The sequence below is a fragment of the Eucyclogobius newberryi genome, unplaced genomic scaffold, assembly GCF_026437365.1.
Source record: "Eucyclogobius newberryi isolate DKJ021-1_F unplaced genomic scaffold, fEucNew1.0.hap1 SCAF_4, whole genome shotgun sequence".
Classification (NCBI taxonomy): Eukaryota; Metazoa; Chordata; class Actinopteri; order Gobiiformes; family Gobiidae; genus Eucyclogobius; species Eucyclogobius newberryi.
The window spans coordinates 1275684-1300340 of NW_027316056.1; the positions used below are offsets into that span (position 1 = coordinate 1275684).

Sequence of the window (24657 nt, forward strand, 5' to 3'; positions counted from 1 at the left end):
CGTTTTTGTCACAGAAACAAAGAGAAAGTGTTAGTGTCACCTCCAGAGTCTCGCTCTAAAACCTACAAACCAAGTTAGAAATCTGGGGGTAATAATGGACTCAGACTTGAACTTTAACAGCCACGTCAAATCAATAACATCAGCAGCTTTTTACCATCTAAAAACATTGCCAAAATCAAAAATATAGTGTCAAAACCAGATTTAGAGAGACTTATCCATGCGTTTGTCTCCAGTAGATTAGACTGTAACGGCCGCTCACTGGTCTCTCCAAACGAGCTGTAAAACAGCTGCAGTTCATCCAGAACGCTGCTGCTCGGGTCCTGACTAGAACCAGGAAGTACCATCACATGAGTCCTGACTAGAACCAGGAAGTACCATCACATTAGTCCTGACTAGAACCAGGAAGTACCATCACATTAGTCCTGACTAGAACCAGGAAGTACCATCACATTAGTCCTGTTCTCAGGTCTCTGCACTGCCCCCGGCCTCCTGCTGGTGCCAGAGTCAGGACTAAACATGGAGCGGCCTCCTGCTGGTGCCAGAGTCAGGACTAAACATGGACCGGCCTCCTGCTGGTGCCAGAGTCAGGACTAAACATGGACAGTCCTCCTGCTGGTGCCAGAGTCAGGACTAAACATGGACCGGCCTCCTGCTGGTGCCAGAGTCAGGACTAAACATGGACCAGCCTCCTGCTGGTGCCAGAGTCAGGACTAAACATGGACCGGCCTCCTGCTGGTGCCAGAGTCAGGACTAAACATGGACCGGCCTCCTGCTGGTGCCAGAGTCAGGACTAAACATGGGGAATTTGTGTTTCAGTTTTACGCTGCTAAAATCTGGAACATTCTTCCTGAAGATGTGAGGCAGGTTTTACACAAACAATGTTTAAATCTAAGCTAAAAACTGTTTTGTTTAGCTGTGTTTGACTGAAATGATTTTTCTCTGCACTCTTCTCATTTATTTCTTGAACTGTTTTGTGATTTCTGTAAATTCTTTGTGATTTTAATGCATTTTTCCTGTTGTGTGAAGCACTTTGAATTGCCTTGTGTATGAAATGTGCTCTACAAATAAACTTGCCTTGCCTTTATATAAGATAAGATAAGATATTCCTTTATTGTCCCACATGGGGAAAAAATATGATATTATTATATACAGATAGTCATTTGATGCTCTCGTTTGACCGTGTGGAAATGCAGCGTGGGCTGTCAGTACGGGGCTGTTTTAATGTCGTTTTTCAGTGTGCGTCGATCAACTTTGGATTCAGGCAGATTGAGACGACAAATGTTGTGACATTTGAGAATTGCTGGACGATGCACCATCATCATCATCATTATCATTGGCTCGAGCCATTCCATGGAATGGAATGGAATGCGACGAGTCTTTGTTCTTGCCATGGTTTGTTATTATTATTATTATTGTGGCATTTTTGATCCCCTGAACATTGATGAATGTCATACATGGGGTCATAGGTCACACATGGGGTCATAGGTCACACATGGGGTCATAGGTCACACATGGGGACATAGGTCACACATGGGGTCATAGGTCACACATGGGGACATAGGTCACACATGGGGTCATAGGTCACACATGGGGTCATAGGTCACACATGGGGTCATAGGTCACACATGGGACATAAACGCGATCGGCTCGGCCCGAACTCCAATCAAATGGAGGTTGTGAGAACGCCCGTCGCAACAGTGGCGACTAGTTCAAAAAAGAAAAAACATGAAACTCTTAATCTTTGGCCTAGGCACATGACACTTGGGACAGTGATAGAGCTACCTTTGAACTCTGACCTTTGAGGAGTAAAACACAGCTGCCAGCATCGCTCTAAGATAAACAGCCATGTTGTATCAAAGTGGCACTGCCACCCTTGACTTTTTTTTTTCAAAATCGTACTTGTCCTAAGTTTTTTGTCCGATCGAGCTCAAAACAACACTTTTTGAATCTAAAGACATTGAAATGTAATAAATATTCAAAAGAATGTTGATATTGTTTACGGTTTCTGCGTAACACGCCCTCAAAAAAGGCTTAATTTTCAGCTCATATTTAACTCACTTATGTGTTTTTATGTCTGATTGGAAATAAATACCATGTAACAAATGTACTCTATAGCGCCCCCTACTCATTGTGTGAAAAACTCAACATTGTCTGGTTTATTTGAAACTCATGGATTATATTCTCCTCGAGACGCCATGAAAAAAGTGCATTGCAGATATTGTGTATTTTCACAATTGGCCAGCAGAGGCGCAATGAATGCCTTCACTTCCTCTTCCGCTTTTATTTTGATGGGACATTTCCTCTTGTGCCGCGTTAGAATTATTATTCTTTATTCTTTAGACTTTATTCTTTGACATTATTCTTTCTGCCACAACTCAAGAGGGAGAGAGGGGGAGAGGGAGGGAGATTGTAGGATTGTTGACGTGTTTCCACTCTGTAGCCCGGGTCATTTTGTAGTCTCACTCCATTTTTGTAGTTCCTCTTTTTTTTCCTGCCTCTGGACAGGCGGGAAGGCGGTCGCGCGGGAAGGCGGTCGTCAGTGTTAATGAACCCATAGCCATGGGCTCATTTACATCCGTTGTCCAACATTCACTCTCACAACACACTCTCATTGTGTTGTGAGAGTGTGTTTTGACTAAGGACATTCCAGTGGTCTACCATAGAAGTACTAACCAGTACTAACTAAAGAAGTACTAACCAGTACTAACTAAAGAAGTACTAACCAGTACTAACTAAAGAAGTACTAACCAGTACTAACCATAGAAGTACTAACCAGTACTAACCATAGAAGTACTAACCAGTACTAACCATAGAAGTACTAACCAGTACTAACCAAAGTACATTCCCTGCTTAGCTCTGATGAGATCAGGCCTTGACATATTGGTGTGGTTATACGGTGCGTGTTCCCGCTGGCCGCTTGAGTTGTGCTTTGAAATGGGAAATCCAAAATTGGAAAGTGACCTGTTTCCTAGTTTCTGATCTCAAAACAAACTAGAAAATAGGGTAACGCGTTTTTTAGTTGTAAAAAAAATTTGGAAAATTAGTCATCATTTGATGTCACACTGTAAATCAGGCTCCGTGACAAGACAATGTGCAAATGTTGCTCAAAATCCCGCTGCCTGTTTGAAGCAGCCAACAGCCAACAGTTCAGTTCTAGCGGAGCCAGGGTGGTCATCAGCCCCGCTGAACCAGAGAGCCTCGGACACTGATCTCGCTCTGCCTCTCACAGCTCGGTCTCGGGGTTAAGGTACACTTTATTTATGGATGTTTATCCTCTGCCTTTGACTTATCCTTCAATGCCGCTAGGGCAACCTGTCACAGTGCAGCCCCAGAGACCCATCTTGAGATTTTGTTTTTTTTGATATGTTAGAACCCCATTAGCGGAAGGATTTGACAATATTGTGCATGTATTGGGTTGAACGTGCAGGTTTGGGTCACTCCCTCACCCCGTACACCAGCTCTCCGACCATCCCATTCCATATTTTGGTCTCAGCGTCACGGGCCCCGTACTTGCCGTCCCCCACGATGCGCAGCTGGTAACGGATGCCACAGTGCTTGGCGATCTCAGCAGCCAGGTCCACACAGTACCCTGGAAGAGAGAGAGGAGCCAGGATAAGTACATTTCCCTTGTTATGTAGATTTACGTATTCATTTGTTTCATTTTGCTCTTTATTGAAGACTTACAACAGCCTTACAACAGTTTTCAAGTGTTTTTTATATGGTGGTTCTAAAAAAACATATACAAGCTGTGGACGGTTCCAAGTTTGAAGAGCTAAAGCAGATCCAAAATAGGACTACACCATTACCCAGGGGAACATTGGCATTGCGCATGCATAGGAGTGGGAACAAACCACCTTAAAAGTGGTATGGACGATTTTTTTCAGCAAATTTTGTATCATATTTCCTCGTGTCGTGGATAAATCATTTGTCCTGCCACGTATCAATCATAAAACGCACCTATCGCTCACCTGCAGCCGCGTCAGGCTCGTCCCCACGTTTCCGCGTGCCTAAGCGCATGGATCTATCATAATATAGTTCCCTCAGTGTACGGGGCAAAATGAAGACGGAGAAAGACAGTTCGAGCTGACGCAGAAGTGGACTGAAATCTACGGGAGACGAGCGATGTGATGCACTCCGTTGTGCTAATAAACAAACGCACGTGTGTGTTGTATCAGTCCGCACGGAGGAGTGTGCATGCGCACTTCCGCATGCGTTCTCAAATCGCCGAAAAATCGTCCATACCGCCTTTAAATGATCAGTGGGTAAGCAATGTGCCACAAAACTACTGTGCAATGTGCATGCAAAACATATGTTACAGAAAGAAATTATAGAACTAACTTTGACTTGCCATTTGAATCGCGAGTAAATAAAAAAAATATATATACATATATATATATATATATATATATATATATATATATATATATATATATATATATATATTTTAAACTTTGTCCTGGGGATAAAAGCCTACAATTTAAATCTGTAGTACGTAGATTGAATACTGTATGTTACCTTCATAGCGCTCATTATCTTGGAAGAGCTCGGAGTTCTTCTTGAGCATGACATAGGGAGCCTCCTGCAGACACACACACACACACACACACACACACACGGTGGTCAGGCTGTTTTTTCAGACCCATCTTTCGAGTCTGTACTTACCAGGATGGTGGTCACAATCACTGTCTTGTTCTCCATCCCAATGGTGTCGTTTGGGTACAGGTCAGACTTGGTCACCACCATCTTGTCTAGCTCATTCCAATAACCGATCTGGTGCACAAACAAGGAGCAGGTGAACATGTGTTAACATACGTGTACAGTTTGCCCCTTTTAACTTAGTATTCAAAAATAAACAAAAAAAATAAAGCTTAACACATTTGAACACAGAGTTGTGTATATGAACAGATTGGTGCGGTCCAAAGGTGTCTCCACTATCTTGAGTGAACCATACCGGCCCATTTAAAAGATCAAATGTAGACCCGAGATCATTGGATTAGAGAGAACACATTTATAAGACTCAGGTGAAGAGGTGAAGACAAGATGGCAAAAAGCAAATAGTTGCCACAAGGCACGGCTGATTCACTGAACGAACTAAAGGATAAAGACAACATTGAGGATACTGTGGGGGAATGGAGATGTGACATTCCTCAACTGCAAGATAACAGGAAAACCTCTCTGAACAATGTTTCTCTTTCCTCACCACAGGAGGGCTCTGGTACTTTTGTGATAACAGACATTCTCCCCTCACAGTTCTTACAGGAAGACTGCCGTCGATGAAAATTATGTTTATGTGATAATGTCATGAATGTTTGTCTGGATCTGCTCCATACACTGCATGTTTTTCCTTGTGTTATGCATTTTCCACTGTTTAAGGTTTTATGTTTTCAACGCTCTAACTCGAGTGCCCATCAAAGGTGAAAGAAGATGTAAAATGTATCCAACTCAAGAAATAACGTGCACAAACTGCTAAAAGTGTTAATTGTGTAATGTTAAAACAGGGTTTTATTTTTTTGGCCAAAACTACGTTAAACAGGAAGTAGTCGCAGTATCGCCCGCCCCTTCCTTTTTTAGCGGCCCCGGGCGCGCTGAACAAAAAACACACGCTCCAGGGCGAACGCCCTCTTGTTTTCTTCTCCTTTCTCTGAATCATGTCTCGGAGGACGTGGAACTTTTTGACCTCTCTTTTCTTCTCAACAAAGGTCCAACACGTGGGTCAAACGAAGCTTTGGCCAAGCTTCGTTTGCCTTCTGAACTCTGAATACACCTGGAAGCAGCCTAAGCGCTAACCGGACTGAGATTATTTTCTTCTTTTTCTACCTCGTCTATTTTACTTTTGAAGCAACCTACGTCGTTTTCGTAGATCAGCGCTACGTTCCATCTGAGTGCCGCGTGACGCCGCTAACGCTGAGGAAACGTTCCAGCGTTTGAAAGAGACTGAGCCATTCCAAGCCAGCACAGAAGCCTCCGCCGCCTCCTCTGCCGCCTCCTCCTCCGCCTCCGCCGCCTCCTCCTCCGCCTCCGCCGCCTCCTCTGCCGCCTCCTCCGCCGCCTCCGCCTCCTCCGCCTCCGCCGCCGGTACACGCCTGAGACTGCTCCGCTGGTCCCGCCGCTCCTTTTCCACGAGAACAAGGACCAGGCCGCAGACCTATTCTACCAAACCGTAAACCGAATCTCAGTGTGTGGCCTTAATTTGCAGTTGTGGCGTGGTTTTGGTAAACCTGGGCTGGTCTCAATATTAATTAATAATATCCTCACTAGTGTAAGCTCATTTTCCCTCTTTTTGATATAGATTAGCATCGACACGTTTGATTATTCAAGGCAAAAACCCTAGTTTAACTGACGACCTGCATGAATCTGCTGTTTAAATCTCATACGAACATCACCTGTGATTTACCCGCAAGAATCTGCTGTAGCGGTGCCATTTTGATTGTTTTGATAAATAAACCACACAAAAGATTTATTGACTATTGATTGTTTTGATTAGACTATGTCGTAAGTCCCTGACCGTGAAGTCACCCTTCAGACCTTTAACGAGCGCGATTATGGACCTTATTTTAGCTTTGGATCTTATCCTGGTGCCACGTTTTCTTCTACATTGTCGCTAAATCCTCCTTAATCACTAAACTGAATATCTGTTGCTTGAGACCCCTACAATACTCTGGAGCAGTATTCCAGGTGTAACTGTCTGGTTTTGTTTGGTGTTCCAGAAAATTATCAAGAAAATGTAAACAAAGTGGTCATGAGTATCCTGAAGAACAATCTCAACATAATAGTGCAGCCATGGGGGGAATTATCATCAAGTTTGCCTATTATAATCTCAAAGACAAAGTTTAAAGGGCGAAGAAACAACTGAGAGTCTGACAACAAAGTGGGCTAAGCTTATGGATCCACGCAAAAAGGACAAACTTATGCCAGCTGCAGTTTGCCAGCTAGAGCCAGGACGGACGGCTTTATCTGGTCACAAATACCAACCAATGCCATGTCTTGAACCATCCAAACATTTAACCTCCATGAGCTTCTTTCTCACTCAAGGACAAGGTTCAACATTCAAGATATCAGAGACACCATTTACCTACAAAAGAACCCATGGCATGGGTTCTTTGCCTATGTTGACTGATGAAACTTTTCTCGTTCTTGGCGAACTTTGTATGGAATATCCTGAGCAAAGAACACTTGTTTGCCTATTTTCTGGAGGTCTCCTTTAACTTTTGCAACTTTCATGACCCGCTCCTTCACATAACGGTTAGCTGTGCTGATAGTCCGGGTGTCTGAGACATTCTTGGAGTCAGGCACGTTGAGCTGGGAGAGCTTGTCCTGAAGCAGAGCAGGGAGGAGGGTGTTGAACGTAGAGCTGAAGTCCACAAACAGGATCCTGGCGTAGGATTCCGGGGAGTCCAGATGCTGCAAGATGAAGTGGAGTTCCAGGTTGATGGCGTCCTCCACAGACCGGTTGGCTCTGTAGGTGAACTGCAGGGGGTCCAGCAGGGGGCAGGTGAAGGACTTGAGGTGGGGCAAGACCAGGCACTCAAATTACTTTATGACCACAGACGTCAGCACCCTCCTGTAGGTGTGGTCTGCTGGAGCAGCAGCGTCACAGAGAGGGAGAGGAAGAAGCTGGACAAAGTCATCAAGAAGTCCAGCTCCGTTCTGGGCTGTGCTCTGGACTCGGTGCAGAAGGTGGGGGACAGAAGGGTCTCACCCCCTGCAGGACACTCTCTCCGCTCTGGAGAGCAGCTTCAGTGAGAGACTGATCCAGCCTCGCTGTGTGAAGGAAAGGTTTCACAGGTCTTTCCTTCCTGCTGCTGTCAGACTTTATAACAAACACTGTCCTGAGTCATTTATCTTCAAAATCATGTGCAATACTGTCATATTCATGTGCTATACTGTTTGGTGCAATATTCACTGTCCATATGACAGCTGTAAATAAGAGTGTTACTATTGTTATTATTATTTTCTACTTTTTATTTAGAATATAAGAGGTTTTTAAGAGCTTTTCTATTAAGAGTGTTTTTAAAAGTTTTTTTATAAGTTATCTGTTCTTTATTATTTACTTCTGTACCTACTTTGTGTTGCAACTCTGGAATGTCCCCAATGCGGGACAAATAAAGGCTTATCTTATCTTATTAAGACCAGTGATCCGGGGCTTCTTGAGGACAGGCATAATGATGGACTATTTGAAGCAGACTGGGACATGGCATGTCTCCAGGAAGTTGTTAAAAATGTCTGTGAAGACGGGAGTCAGCTCCACCGTGTAGTATCTCAGGGTAGAGGGTGAGACACTGCACCATCACCAGCACCTTATCGGGGGTCACGATTCCAGAAGGAGCCTGTACAAATCCTGCCTCAGAACTGAATGGTGGGCCATTATAAAGGGCATTTGTGGCATCATGCCTGATGCTAAGCAAGTCATACAATCTCTTGTTGTGTCAGCTAGAATATAGCTCCGTTCAATTGCCAATAAAGCCTTTTCCTTGAATGAACTGTTTACGAGAAAAAACCTTGATTTCATGTGTCTTACTGAGACCTGGCAGAGAGGGAGAGGTTATTCATTTAAATGAACTCTGCCCAGCTGGCTGCTCTGTTGCTGCGATGCCCCGCCCAGGTTGACGTGGAGGAGGTCTTACGGTTGTGTTCCAGGACCGTCACACATGCAAAGTCATAAACTCACAAACTTTCACTTCCTTTGAATTACAGATGATCAAGGTTGCTTCTTCAAGTCCTTTTTACTGTGTTTTAGTCTACCGGCCTCCTGGTCCTGGTCTTTTTAAAGGACTTTAGTGACTGTTTATCTTCTATTATAAAGCTGGAAAATGTTTTAATTCTTGGGGATTTCAACATTTGGGTCGATGGCTCATCATGCCCTGCAAAGGATCTTTTAACCTTGACTGAAACATTTAACTTTGAGCAGCATGTCTCTGGTCCCACTCACCAAAAGGGACACGCTTTAGACTTGGTGTTTTCACTTGGCCTGAGTGTTGCTTACCTCAGTGTGGATATGAGCGATCATAGCTGTGTTTTATTTGAATTGAACTTTTCTCCTGAGCCTGTGCCTCAAACATCAGGTCTCAGAGGCGCATTATCACTGCAAATACAGATCGTCCAATTTTCTGCTGTATTTGATCCTCACTTGTTCTGAATTGTCTTGATGTGGACAGTTTAATTAATTCCTTTAACAGCCACTGTGTATCCATTTTAGATCAGGCACCTGTAAAATCCACCTTGTCAACACAGAAAAAAGCTTGTCCTTGGATAAATGAAGATATCCTAAACCTAAAGAGACTATGTCGGAAAACTGAGCATCTGTGGAAAACCTCCAATCTTGAGGTCAAAGGTCACACCTCAGAGTTCATCTTACAATGAAATGATGGAAAGTTCCAGATCTGATTACTTCCGCCAGCTAATAACATCGAACAAGAAAAAACCCAAAGTGTTGTAAAAATGTCATGTCTTTGCCTTAGGCCATAAAACTTAGGTCAACATATGTGTAACATCCGGGTCACACTTATTATGGCTCTGCAGACTCTGTGAAGTCAGACTGACAGCTGCAGATCCAAGGACGTCTCACATGCGGTAGAACATTGAGTGTGTTTTTCTGCAATATGTTTAGACTGGTTTTGTGCATACGTGGCACCTGTTATGCCTTAATAAGCTGAACTCAATGTTTGATCTGGTCAGATCAGGAGGGACAGAAAGGCAGATGTCAGGGAGAGCTTTTTGGCTGTGCATGGCTGAAATAAAGAACCACTTATGAACGAGACAACTTGGATATATTTCGCCTCATTTTCTCTGTCATTTGTTATAGAATAGTTTTTCCACAACAGTTGTTTAACACTATCATTTCTATTGTATGTCCTACATCTACAGTTACACCTGTTTTCTGCAAAGCCGACAGCAACGAATTCCTCAGGTTCTTTATCGATAAGATCAAGATGATCAAAGACCAAATCCAACCCCTTTTGTGTGATAAACCTGTTTCTGTGGAGCCTGTTTCCCAAAACTGGTCATCTTTTAAGCCTGTCACTCAAGGGGACATCTCAGCTCTGGTGACCAAGATGAAACCCTCCTCTTGTTCATCAGATGCCCTTCCCTGCAGGCTCTTCCTCAAGGTGTTTGATGTCATTGGCCCCTGGGGTACCAAAATGGTAAATCTCTCTCTTTCTACTGGTGTGTTTCCTGGTCCATTTAAACATGCCATAGTTGAGCCTTTACTGAAAAAAACAAACTTGGACCCGACAGACCCCAAAAGTTTCAGACCCATATCAAAGCTCCCGTTCATGTCCAAGATCCTGGAGAAGGTGGTCTCTGAACAATTGTCAGATTTCCTTGATCAGTCTAACATTTACGACTCTTTTCAATCTGGTTTCCACAAACATCATTCTACGGAAACCGCATTGATAAAAGTGTCTAGTGACATTATGATGCTGATTCTGGGAAATGCACTGTTTTAGTTCTGCTGGATCTGTCTGCACGGTTGACCTTTGACACTGTCGACCATCATATCCTGTTAAACTGAGGGACATGATTGGACGATCAGGGTCAGTTCTTCATTGGTTTTCCTCATATTTATCCGGTCGGAGCTTTAGTGTTGCTGCAAACCAAATAACTTCTGATTCAGCTGATCTGCTTTGTAGGGTTCCTCAGGGCTCCGTTTTAGGTCCTGTCTTATTTTTACTTTATATTATCCCCCTGGAAATGATCATTAAAGAGTTTAGAGATGTCTCCTACCACCTGTTCATGACGATATTCAGCTCTTTTAAACCTTCTGAGATCCAGAAGCTGAACTCCTTGGTCAGTTGTTTAGTGCAAATAAAACAACGGCTGAGTCAAAACTCTGCAGCTAAATGCTGACAAAACAGAAACTCTGATTACTGCCCCTGATGATGCCATTCCAGGGATAAACCAGTACTTGGGTGTTTTAGGTCAGACTGCTAAAGTCTTAGAAATTTGGGTGTTGTCTTTGACAAAGACATGTCTTTAGAGCACCACTCCAGCTGTTGACGAGGAACTGTTTCTTTCAGTTGAGGAAAATCTCTAAACTCAAGAAAATGGTGTCTCAAAATGATCTGGAACTTATAATTCATAATTCTTCACTTTTAGACGATTGTAACAGTTTGTTTTCCTGTCTAAACAAGAAGGAACTCTCTCGTCTGCAGCTGGTCCAGAACTCTGCAGCGAGGATCTTGACCCGCACAAATAGAAGGGCCACATTTCACCCTCAGAGCCCTTCACTGGAGCCGGTCTCCATGGAAACAGTTTAAAATTCTAGTCCTGACTTTTAGAGCTTTGCATGGTCAGGTCCCTTTGTACATCAGCGATCTGATTAAACCGTGCACTCCCCCTCGCTCACTGAGGTCTTTGGATCAGAAACTGTTGGTTCCTCGCACTCGTTTTCTGACCAGAGGAGACAGAACCTTCCAGGCTGTTCCAGACTCTAGAATGATCTTCCACTGGACTCTGTTGTTGCTACGGTCACTGGACTCTGTTGTTGCTACGGTCACTGGACTCTGTTGTTGCTACGGTCACTGGACTCTGTTGTTGCTACGGTCACTGGACTCTGTTGTTGCTACGGTCACTGGACTCTGTTGTTGCTACGGTCACTGGACTCTGTTGTTGCTACGGTCACTGGACTCTGTTGTTGCTACGGTCACTGGACTCTGTTGTTGCTACGGTCACTGGACTCTGTTGTTGCTACGGTCACTGGACTCTGTGGTTGCTACGGTCACTGGACTCTGTTGTTGCTACGGTCACTGGACTCTGTTGTTGCTACGGTCACTGGACTCTGTTGTTGCTACGGTCACTGGACTCTGTTGTTGCTACGGTCACTGGACTCTGTTGTTGCTTTTAAAGCTCAAAACCTTTTTATTTAGTTGAGCCTTTTAATTACTTTTGCTTTAGGGACTGATTTTACTGTTTATTGTAGTATATGTATTGCTCACTGTAAGTTTTATTCTCTGTTTTGTGAAGCACTTTGTGACTTATGTCTGTGAAAGGTGCTGTATAAATAACATGTACTTACTTATATGGTCGTCTGCATCACAAAGAAAGCTTCAAAGATTACAGGTGGCCCAAAACCAGGCTGCCAGGGCCATATTGCTCATATAAGACCATTCATTCCTTCATTTTCTCCCGCTTGTTCCCTTTCGGGGTCGCGGGTGACTGGAGCCTATCCCAGTGACTTCAGGCCTTGGTACAACCTGGACAGTGGCCAACTCGTCACAGGACCAGTGTGGCTTTAATGCATTCTCGCCTCTCATAGCTGACAGTATAATCTGCTACTTGTTTTATATATTTGGAATGCAGTATTTTTAAAACAGCCGAGAATTTTTTGCTGAAAGTCCGTTTTTGTTGAAATGGCGGTTGGTATCCAAGTGTTACATTACTGCCAGACTTCATTCTTTAGACTTTATTCCAGAGCTGACTCTCCTTCTTCTGCTTTGGTGTTTTAAGTCAACTGTGTTTTATAAAGCCATATTTCATTGGAATCAGCTCCCTAACTCTTCACGTTCAACTGAAGTTAAACATGAACTTAAAAAGACATTCATATTACAATAACTGCAGATGACTAAATGTTACAAAGTGAGACTCATTGTAATTACAATACTGTCTCATTCATTTCTTTCTTATGATTTATGCATAGGCAAACTAGATAGATAACTTTTTTACAGTATTTTTGTGATTTATATTGAAATATAGCTCATTTGATTCATGTAACATGGCATTTCAATATAAATCACAAAAATGGAGAGTGTGGTGTGACTGTGGCCGACCCGTGACATCCACAGTCAGGGTAAAAGTGCTTGGAATTGGATCAATAATGCGCTTAGACCAGGGGTCCCCAACCTTTTTGTACCATGGACCGGAATAATGTAATAATAATAATAATAATAACTTTTATTTATATAGCGCTTTTCAGTGACCCAAAGACGCTGAACATAATAAAAAAGGGGGGGTATTTACAGACAGGGGGGACAACACGTACAATACACATTAATATACAGATAAAATGAACAAGACAGAAGAAGTAGAGAGAAAAAGATGGGGATGTAACAGGGGGTAGAAGTGTAGGCAATGGGGTAGAGGAGGCTAGGGGTAGGGGAGGTCATAGGCTTGGGTGAAGAGGTATGTTTTTAGGCGGGATTTGAATGTTGTGAGTGAGGGAGAGTGGCGGACAGGTTGGGGGAGGGAGTTCCAGAGTCGGGGTGCTGTTCGGGAGAATGCTCTGTCGCCAAAAGTTTTGAGTCGGGATGTTGGTGCAGTCAGGGTGAGAGAGGAGGAGGATCGGAGAGCTCGGGTGGGGCGGTGGGGGATGAGGAGGTCAGACAGGTAGGGGGGGGCAAGGTGGTGAAGAGCTTTGAAGGTGAATGTAGGTTTTATTTTCACGGACCGGTGTGCCAGTTTATGTGTCAGGTGTGTCAGGTTAACTTGCGCGGGAGTGGGCGGGGCTTAGGCTTCCGTTCAATTCAGCTCGGAAAAGACGCGTTCTGTACATTATTAAGTGTACCATACCAAAAGATCCGAATTGGAGTAACATAACGTACAGTTGCACGTGTCTTCACTGTTCTTCTGACTGGTGGAAGCTCGTCAGATAAATATGGCAAAAATAAGTGCATCAAATGTGCAATGAGATGGTCCCATCTAGGACTGATGGGAGACAATGACACCCGCACTGTGTTTAAGTCCAGTCTGCTCCGTAATTTTGTCTTGTTACCGTCACGGCGCGGGAAGTAGCGCTCAAACTCTTGTAAAAGTAAAAACAGGTGATCGCGTAGCAGTTGCAGTTTCCTCCAACATCCTCGCTGGCTCCTTGTCTGCTCCTCACTTGGCCTTTTCCCCTATGCAAAAATGCTCTCTAAGACTTGTTTTTCACGTGCACGTATCAGAAATGCTATCACGCAGGACAAGAGCAGAGATATAATATACTTGCCATTATGTTCAATGGATTTCATTGGCAATTTCTTATAAGGCTTTTCATTATATATCCACAAACAAGCTTATAATAGCGTGTCATGAGGGACAGGCCAAAGTTACGTCGGAGAAGATGCTGTCACCAGAAGCAAACGCGTTGCGGACCGGTACCGGTCCCCGGCCCGATGGTTGGGGTTTTTCCGGTGACGTCATTTCCGGTGAGTGTGTCGCGTTTTCAGAGCTGTTCGTTCTTAGAGCCTTTTACCGATTAATCCACGAATTATACACACTATTTACACATCATATACACAAAAGTGAGCGTTTGATTTCTCCGCAAACAATCCGGAGCCTCAAGCCGCTCGCTTTTCAGTATTTCGTGGATTAAAAGCCCTCCTCACTCTCTAGCTCCAGCCTGAACTAGCCTAGCGTAGCCTAGCCGCTAGCGTCATGGCTGGATCTACCTTTACCTGTTTGAGCTGTCATATGTCGAGTCAGAACCCTGGCTCCTTCTCTGATGATAGGTGCGTGAAGTGCAGTGTAGTGGTAGTTTTGGAGGCCAGGGTTACGGAGTTAGAAGCGCGGATCCGCTGTTTAGAGGAGCTAAAGTCCAGTTATAGTTCGGTTTTAGCGCGAGGGCTACCGGACCGCGCTGCAGGGCGTAGCATTAGCATTAGCAGTTGCAGTAAGGCCGAGCTCAGCCCCTCAGCGTCTCCCGTGCAGCCGGGACAAGACCAGGAACAGAATAGGGACCATTTTGTGACAGTTCGGAGGGGACAAGGCACTAAACGCCGAACCTCAGAGCGCCGTGAGCTTCACGTCTATAATAGGTTTTCTCCCCTCAGCGATCACACGCCCGCTGAACACACGAGAGAAACTCTTGTAATCGGGAGTTCTATTGTTAGAGACGTGAAGCTGCCAGCTGCTAGCGTTAGGTGTTACCCGGGGGCCAGAATGGGTGACATCGAAGGAAACCTTAGGATCTTAAAGCAGAGTAGGACCCGTTTCCGGCGAGTCGTGGTTCACGCAGGCGGTAACGACGTCCGTCGGAGACAATCAGAGGTGCTCAAAGTTCAAGTAGCCGCGGTGTGTGACCTAGCGAAGTCGATGTCAGACACTGTAATATTTTCTGGTCCCCTGCCCAATCGGATCAATGCTGAATTGTACAGCCGTCTCTCAGCATTCAACAACTGGTTATCCAGATGGTGCCCTCAAAACAACGTTGTCTTTATTGATAACTGGAGTGCGTTTTGGGGAAAGCCCGGGCTCATACGCAGGGATGGCATCCATCCGACTTCGGAGGGTACATCCCTATTAGTTCGGAATTTGACCGATAGTCTTAGTCGTGTTAAGTGACCATCTAGGGATGAGCCCCAGGTGCAGAGCAGCAGTTCAAGACGCTCCTCTGTCGCTGAACTCTCGCCCGTTCTGTTATATGTGAAGTGTTCAGATTCAAGACAGATAGAGACTGTGTGTGTCCCTCGTGTCCCTCGTGTCCCTCGTACAAATAATGCCAAAAAGTCACATCTCATAAAAATATTTCAGGCGTCAGACCAAATAACTTAAGGAAAATAACAATCACAAATGACACAAATATACAAATGAATAAACACTTAAAATGTGGACTGCTAAACATTAGAGCAATTTCCTCCAAATCGCTCTTAGTTAATGAATTAATTAGTGACTATAACATAGATCTTCTAGCTCTAACTGAAACGTGGCTTCAACAAGACGACTACGTCAGACTAAATGAGTCCACCCCACCCACCCATGTTAACCCCACCCACCCATGTTAACCCCACCCACCCATGTTAACCCCACCCACCCATGTAAACCCCACCCACCCATGTTAACCCCACCCACCCATGTTAACCCCACCCACCCATGTTAACTTTCAGACTGCCAGGAGCACAGGCCGAGGTGGTGGTGTGGCAGTGATCTCCCACTCAAGCCGACTTATGAGCCCTAAAACTAACAATGCATTTCACTCATTTGAAAGCCTTATGCTGTCGATCACATGTCCAAATATGAAAAACCAAAAAGGAGTTTTGTTCATAGTTATCTACCGACCTCCTGGTCCCTACTCAGAGTTTTTAACAGAGTTTTCTGACTTTATATCAAACTTAGTGTTAGCCTGGGATAAAATAGTTATAGCTGGAGACTTTAATATCCACGTGAACATGAGTGATGACGCTCTCAGTAATGCCTTCAGCGCCTTGTTAGACAGCATTGGTTTCACTCAGAATGTAAATAAACCGACTCACACTCACAAGAACACTCTGGATCTTGTCCTAACGTATGGAACAGAGATTAGTGACCTCATTGTCCTCCCTCAAAACCCTATTGTCAGATCATTTCCTAATTACCTTTCAGTTTATTCTTAAAGATCATCCAGTCCCACAAAATAAAGTTATAATGAAAAGGACAATATCTGAAAAATCTATCTCAAAATTCAAAGAAATAATTGAGCCAATATTCAGTGATCCTGTCATGTGATCATGTCATGTGATCACGTCATGTGATCCTGCTGAGAACAGTTTTAGTCCCAGTTTAAGTGATCAATGTGTCGACTTGACCATGAATTCTCTGAAGTCTGCTCTTGACGTTGTCGCGCCGTTAAAACAGAAGGTCATTAGGCCAAAGCGCGCCTCCCCATGGTACAACCAAGAACTGCGTTCACATAAACAAAGAGTTAGAAAGTTAGAGGGATTATTTCGTCGCTCTCACACCGAAGAATCCCTAAAAGCATGGAAAAGTTGCCTGCTGTCCTATAAGCAGGCTCTGTGTGAGGCCCAAACCAGATATTATTCAAATCTAATAGAAGTCAACAAAAGTAACACTAAATTCCTTTTCAGTACTGTAGCTAGGCTAACAAACTGTCACAGTGCAGTAGAGCCCTCAATCCCAGCTACACTTAGCTCTGATGATTTCCTCCTATTTTTTAATAATAAAATAAAAACAATCAGAGATAAATTAGATGAAATTACCCCCGCTATTAGCCCTGAACTAGCCCAAGCTGTAAATCTAACGTCCCATATAAATCCACCTGTAAACTTAGAAAGGTTCACAGCTGTTGATCAAGCAGAGATAACTTCAGCCATTATGTCCTCTAAAAGCTCCACTTGTGTCCTAGACCCCATTCCAAGCTCCTCAAAGACATTCTCCCCCTAATTATAGACTCTATTCTTAATATAATAAATACTTCACTCGAAAGTGGCTATGTTCCACAGTCCTTCAAACATGCAGTCATTAAACCTCTTCTGAAAAAGCCTAATCTAGATCCCGACCTATTGGTAAACTACAGACCTATTTCAAATCTTCCCTTCGTCTCTAAAATCCTTGAAAAAGTTGTAGTAAAACAGCTTTGTCGCCACCTGCAGGACAATAACTTATTTGAAGTTTTCCAGTCAGGGTTCAGAGCCCACCACAGCACTGAAACTGCACTAGTTAAAGTCACAAATGATTTGTTATTAGCCGCTGACGATGGACTGGTCTCAATCCTGGTTCTGTTGGACCTCAGCGCAGCGTTTGACACCATTGACCACAACATTCTACTGCAGAGGTTAGAATGTGATGTAGGTGTTGGAGGAACAGCCCTCAGCTGGTTTAAATCCTATCTATCTGATAGGTTCCAATTTGTTAATGTAAACCAGAGCTCCTCACCAAGCTCTAAAGTAATTTACGGTGTGCCACAGGGTTCGGTACTCGGTCCAATTCTGTTTACTCTTTATATGCTGCCATTAGGCAACATTATCAGGTCACATGGCATTAACTTCCACTGCTATGCAGACGACACTCAGCTGTATTTATCAATGAAATCTGATCAGAGCGATCAAGTAGACAGACTTAGTACTTGTGTGAAGGAGATAAAAACCTGGATGACACTAAACTACCTGCTTCTTAACCCTGAAAAAACCGAGGTCATTGTGCTGGTCCTAAGCATCTACGAGACGCTCTATCTGAGCAGATAGTCACACTGGACAATGTCAGTGTAGCCTCCAGTTCTACTGTAAGAAACCTCTGAGTCTTATTTGACCAGGAGCTCTCATTTAAAGCTCATATAAATCAAGCTTGTAAAACAGCCTATTTCCATTTGCGCAACATCGCCAAAATCAGAAGAATCCTGCCTAAAAGTGATGCCGAAAAACGTATCCATGCATTTGTAACGACTAGATTAGACTACTGTAACTCCCTGCTTGCAGCGTGTCCTAAAAGCTCCATAAAAAGCTTTCAACTGGTTCAAAATGCAGCAGCAAGATTACTAACAGGAACAAAAAGAAGAGAGCACATTACGCCAGTGCTGAAGTCTCTTCACTGGCTCCCCGTCGAGTCTAGAATCAAATTCAAAATTCTACTCTTGACCTACAAAGCCATAAATGACATGGCCCCATCCTACCTCAAAGATGCTATTGTACCATATCATCCAAACAGAGCTCTTCGCTCTCAGAATGCCGGCCTTCTGGTGGTGCCAAGAGTCTCTAAAAGTACTGTAGGAGGTAGAGCGTTTAGCTACCAAGCTCCTGTGTTATGGAAACAGCTCCCGACCCATGTTAAATATGCTGACACAGTCTCTTCATTTAAGTCCAGGCTTAAAACGTTCCTCTTCGAAATCGCTTATGGTCAGACTAGTTAGGAACAGAAACATAAACCCACAGCTTCAGCTACGCTGCCCTAGGAGTAACTATGCTGGGGGAAGTATGACAGCTTGAGCACTATCCTCTTCTTCTGACTTCTTATGCTATCAAACAATATTTATTTTTTGATTCCACTTGCAAACTGTTCACCGCCTTCTTTTCTTTCTCTCACTCCTGAGGACCTGTGGACCCAGATGCCCCTCCCCTGGTGAAGTGGTCCCTGCCCTGTGTGGACGGTCCCTCATCTGCCTGAAGAGTGGGTCCAGCTCGCCTCCGACGGTCCCTCTTCTGCCTGAAGAGTGGGTCCAGCTCGACTCAGACGGTCCCTCATCTGCCTGAAGAGTGGGTCCAGCTCGACTCAGACGGTCCCTCTTCTGCCTGAAGAGTGGGTCCAGCTCCAGTCTCCTTGTGTCCGTCTGTCCGTCTGTGAGAGTCGGATCTCTCCTTCACTGGAACTCCTCCAGGTTTCTACGCTTTTTTCCCAAAGAGGTTTTTTTTGTAGTTTTTCCTGGCCGAGAAGGAGAGTCTAAGGACAGAGGACCCTGGGACATCGTCCCTCGCCACCACAGACATTGTCTGACTCCATCGCCACCACAGACATTGTCTGACTCCATCGCCACCACAGACATTGTTGATTCATTTCTCCCTGTGGCCCTCAGAGGCAACTGTTGTTGTGATTTTGGGCCTTACAAAAATAAATTGATTTGATTTGATTTGATTTGGGGACCCCTGGCTTATACGGTGCATATTTGCATGAATGGGCGCAGCAGGTAAAGCCTCTATGATGCTCACACAGCTTTGTCTCTGCCCCACATCACTCTGTGTATTTACCTTAAGACCAGCGCGTACAGCACAGGGGGACGTGAGCATTGCATGAATGTGTGTGTGTGTGTGTGTGTGTGTGTGTGTGCAAAACAACTTTCTCCAGCTGAACTCAGACAAGACTGAAATAATCGTCTTTGTCACAGAAACAAAGAGAAAGTGTTAGTGTCACCTCCAGAGTCTCGCTCTAAAACCTACAAACCAAGTTATAAATCTGGGGGTAATAATGGACTCAGACTTTAACACAGACTTTAACACATCAAATCAATAACATCAGCAGCTTTTTACCATCTAAAAACATTGCCAAAATCAAAAATAGTGTCAAAACCAGATTTAGAGAGACTTATCCATGTGTTTGTCTCCAGAAGATTAGACTGTAACGGCCGCTCACTGGTCTCTCCAAACGAGCTGTAAAACAGCTGCAGTTCATCCAGAACGCTGCTGCTCGGGTCCTGACCAGAACCAGGAAGTACCATCACATTAGTCCTGACTAGAACCAGGAAGTACCATCACATTAGTCCTGACTAGAACCAGGAAGTACCATCACATTAGTCCTGACTAGAACCAGGAAGTACCATCACATTAGTCCTGTTCTCAGGTCTCTGCACTGCCCCCTGTGGCTCAGAAGAGACTTTAAAGCAGCTCTGCTTGTGTACAAGTCTCTCCATGGCCTAGCACCAAAGTACATCTTGGATATGTTAGTGCCATATAAACCATCTCGGACTCTGAGGACCTCAGGGACCGGCCTCCTGCTGGTGCCCAGAGTCAGGACTAAACATGGAGCGGCCTCCTGCTGGTGCCTGAGTCAGGACTAAACATGGAGCGGCCTCCTGCTGGTGCCTGAGTCAGGACTAAACATGGAGCGGCCTCCTGCTGGTGCCAGAGTCAGGACTAAACATGGAGAATCTGTATTTCAGTTTTATGCAGCTAAAATCTGAAACATTCTTCCTGAAGATGTGAGACAGGTTAAACTCTGACAATGTTCAAATCTAAGCTAAAAACAGTTTTGTTTAGCTGTGTTTATGACTGAAAATAATTTTATTTGCACTGTTCTCTTTTATGTCTTATGATTTCTGTCACCTTGTCTTGTGTGGCTGCGTGTGTGAGTACCTTAATGGGGCCACTGTTCTTCAGCTCCATGATGGTAACTGAGTAGTTGACTCTTCGTCCGTACGGATCAAATTGTATATTCCCAGTGAGTCCATCCACGCGCACCTGTGGACACAGAGCCCACGTCATATGGAACTAGTTCGAGGTGAATCCAAGTCAAGTCTTCAAGTCTTAGAGTCCAAGATTAAGTTGCAGACAGGACACTCAAATATAAATGAGACAAAAACAAATTAAGCATAAGTAACAAATATGTTAGCTGAGGTTTGTGAGCAGGACCATGCCCCCATTGCCACACCTTTGTTACCCAGAAGCCTTCTTATACCAGCCTAATGCCTCAGTCACTGGTTGAAAGACAGAAAGACCGGTCGCATGTCTGTCCAGTATGTCCCACTCTAGTGTCCACCCCTGCAGATTCTGACCTCAGTCCGGAATTTACCAGCATCCTCCGAGCATTGACAATTCCAAGGTCTTGGTTGCCATAGGATTCCCCAGCACTTCCAACCGTACCTCTACTACAGCTTTTCTACAGCTCCCCCTGGTGGGGACCACCCCGTCCCCGATTCCTCTGTGTTTGATATCATCTTTTCTAATTTCCATACAAATGTATCCCTTCATCCCTGCTTTCTCCTCTTTCCACCTTCACCAGCCCAGATGGTCTCGTGCTTTGCCACAATAGTTCCATACATGCCTTCACCTACGCAAGCAGGCTTCCAAAGCCTCAGAGCCTTCTCATTTGTTTCCCTCTTCTGAGCTATCTTTTTTTTTTAAATAATGTATGCATTCCAAAATCCTTTATGATCGTTCCACCCGGAGAGCAACCTTAGGCTGTGACGAGGAAAGAGCAGAGCTGGAGCAGACCCAAGTGCATTTTATTTACTGCGACCATTTACAAAAAAAGAGATTTCAAATACAGCCTTCTTCAGCATGTTCACACAGCACCAACCAAACGAGTAACTGCGAAACAGCAAAGATAAAAACTAACTGTAGAAAATCACTGCCAATATACATACTTCATTTGAATACAAAAATATATTCTTTATTTGATTTACGTGCACATTTTGATCCTTACGATATATCTTAAAACAGTTACCCCTCCTATTTTCCAACAATGTTCTGCCCCGGAACCTTCTGAAGGGGCCCCGGCTCCCAGGGGACTCTTTTGGCCGGCACACAAAAATGGCGGACACATGAGGCAAGTTCACATTTAAATTTTGTTACACTGTTGTTACATACATGTTCTTTTGTTGCAGGCATCCTCACAATTCTAAACTCCTCAATAAAACTCCCTGTAAAACATTGACTTGTCGTTTCCTTTTATTCTCATTGTAAGTCTAGACTGCTACATTACAAAACTATCCAGTCTAACAACCATTTCAATCCGACCATGCCACTCCTGCTCCTCCAGACCCATGCAAGTGTATGTCAGAGTAGTAGCACTACTCTGACATACACTTTGATACTTGCTACATTATACTACTTATGCCTCACACTTACTCATATTCACAATACGGAGAAGCAACTGATCCTTGGAACTACCTATCTCACCCCCTTTGAACCTTAAAAAATGCATCGACTCACGTTGGGCCTTCACTGAAAAGGGCAATCCAAGGGTGTCCAGAGTTTCACAGAATGGGGGGTGTGCAGGTTGACACAGAGTACTCAAATCACTTTGAGAGGAACGTAACTCGTTAGTTTTATGCACCCATTTAGTACTCCCCAAGTTACAGTAACATACTTTTTATGTTACTGTATTTGTAGGGCTTGTGTGAATGTTGACCAAACTATTGTCAGGCATTTATATTATATTTCTGTGTCATATTTATCATATGGGACACAATATTTTGACGTGTGTACTTGTGTGTACTTTCTCATTATCTGTGAACTGGAACAAACAATCTTAAAGCTGACATGTCATTTGATCAAACCCAAGCAACAGCTTTATAAAGAGTTTAAGAGTTAAACTGTGGACGGAGCTCAGCTGCAAGACAAACAACATGCTTAAAGACATTAAGAAGGATCCTCGCCTCTCGCAGTCTGTTATAGACTAAACTTTCAGGTTTTTATTCCAGGGCAGTAACGAGGTAACGTAACAAGTTCACAAGTTACTTTTAAAAGTTATTTTATTAAAGTTATATGTATGTATTTGTATGTACAGTATATGTGTATATAAATAAAACTCTACATTTTGTAAAATTGGTCAGATCTCAGTATCCAGTAAGTCATTGTTCAAAAGTCAAAGTGAAGTCACATTGATATCGCTCTAGTCATAAACATGCCTAAATCCTGTGCCATTGAGATTCTCTCCTCTTGCTTTGGACTCTGCTCGGAACAATTTTGCAAGGAAGTTTAAACAACAGCTCTTTGTCAGTTAAGTCATTGAGATTTCCTAAAAGCCTCACCTGTTTGAGTGCGCGCTCAATCTCCACCCCCTGGGCCCAAGGCACTGCAGGGTTGGCCAGGCAGTCACCAGTGTTTCCGCGTCGATTCATGTCTATTCTCTGTTTGTAGAGGAAGCGGAAGGCCTCAGTCATCACATGCACCGCATCGTAGGTTAGAGCCGACGTGTACTGAAAAAAAACATGCAGCATGTTCAGGGGGAAACTTTGATTCAATGAAAACATGGAGACATAATTGGGAGCTACAAGCGATCACCATGCCGCTTGGTTTACAAGTATTACTTCACTTTCTCCACTCTGTCAACAATCTACTAGACAACATCACAATATTTCCTTCTCAAGACGGGATGGGACTTAAAATGTAAGCAACTCATCAAAGACCTGTAAAGTGTACATAAGCAAACATAAGGAGATGTTGGTGGGAGAACTTCAAAGTGACCACTTATAAGTAATGAACTGCTACTACACAACTATGAGTTATATATCATAATATTCAATAATGGATGTGCATGAACTCTAGCTGCTGATAAAAACAATATTTTATGAACTTTAAAAACACTGAGAAGCTCTTTCTGAATTGCCACCCGGTTACATGATGTGTGGAAAAGTGTATTTTCTTATTTCTTAAAACATACCATTGTTAAAAGCTGAACAAAGTCAGTATGGCAGAATACAGGAGCATTCACTAAAGTCATTGGGCTCTCAGTAACAATGACGTACACCGTAGGCTTAATCTTGGAACAAGAAGAGTAGATTCTCTGGAGCAGTTTGTCCTCACAGATGTTTACAGTTGACTGGACTATTGAACTTGGGTTGGGGAGCAGGAAAGACTCAGAACATCAGTCTTTCAATATTATTATGTAGCAAATCTCAAATCAATTTCTGAAGGCCTTGAAAGCTTGGCACTCACTCTGATGCGGGCGTCGGCTCCTGGGTACTCCTTCTCCTCTAGAGCCTCCCATTTCTGGTCAAACTTGGCCACGACAGCATCGTCAAAGTCCACGATCTGAAAACCAGACACGTTTGCTCCTCCATACTGGATCTTAGACAGGTCTCCATCCAAGAAACCCTATCCAAATGCATACAGAAACACAGGGTAAGTCAAGGGGTTTTCACATCATATTAATAGTTAGTATTTATAGTTGTAGGAATATTAGGTTAACTTCTACAATTTGCTTGGAGGGCCTTGTGCCCTCCAGACCGGTGAACTTTGGAACGGTTCTGTTGATGGCAGAATGCATTTCTATGATAAAGTCCTGGGTTGAATAGATTTCCTACATGAGCAGCTGGCTCATGAATATGTTCTTGATCATTACAATTAGGCCAAGTTTGTGACAGTGTACGCAGTGCTAAAACTAAAGTAAACCGGAAACAACTTTTAGATTATCATCAGCCATTTCTGCATGAAGTTCACTTCTTTGCACTTCTACATCGCGTTTTAACATCTCTTTATGTGGCTGAAAAGTCTCTTTGCAGGTCACATTCCACACACAACAATCAGCCGATCTGCACAATTTCAACACAGAAACATAGGGCCATGCCATAACATTATTGCACAACCCCAATAAAGTGCTTGTGTGGGTCAAATGTCAAGAATACATTACACCTGCCCAATAAGAATGAATGCAATACAGCATAATAAAGACAATTTCAAGAATAATGAATTAAAAATGAGTCCTACTATCTGACTTGTTAAGCAAAGCAACAGTGTGTTTGACTGCAAGATATCGTCTCCCTGGAGGCAAGATATCGTCTCCCTGGAGGCAAGATATCGTCTCCCTGGAGGCAAGATA

At 43.8% G+C, this 24657-nt stretch overlaps 1 protein-coding gene across 4 annotated transcripts in view; it reads right to left on the reverse strand.

Annotated features, from left to right (window-relative positions):
- Positions 1-24657, reverse strand: part of LOC140377177 (glutamate receptor 2-like) — a 73052-nt gene that overhangs the window by 34715 nt on the left and 13680 nt on the right. For all 4 annotated transcript variants that reach the window (XM_072462507.1, XM_072462506.1, XM_072462505.1 and 1 more), the window contains exons 7-12: positions 23775-23933; positions 22868-23035; positions 20469-20573; positions 4663-4770; positions 4516-4579; positions 3447-3589 (exon numbers count right to left, since the gene is read on the reverse strand). In XM_072462507.1, the coding sequence (XP_072318608.1) occupies positions 3447-3589; positions 4516-4579; positions 4663-4770; positions 20469-20573; positions 22868-23035; positions 23775-23933 (747 nt within the window). The remainder of the gene's footprint in view (positions 1-3446; positions 3590-4515; positions 4580-4662; positions 4771-20468; positions 20574-22867; positions 23036-23774; positions 23934-24657) is intronic.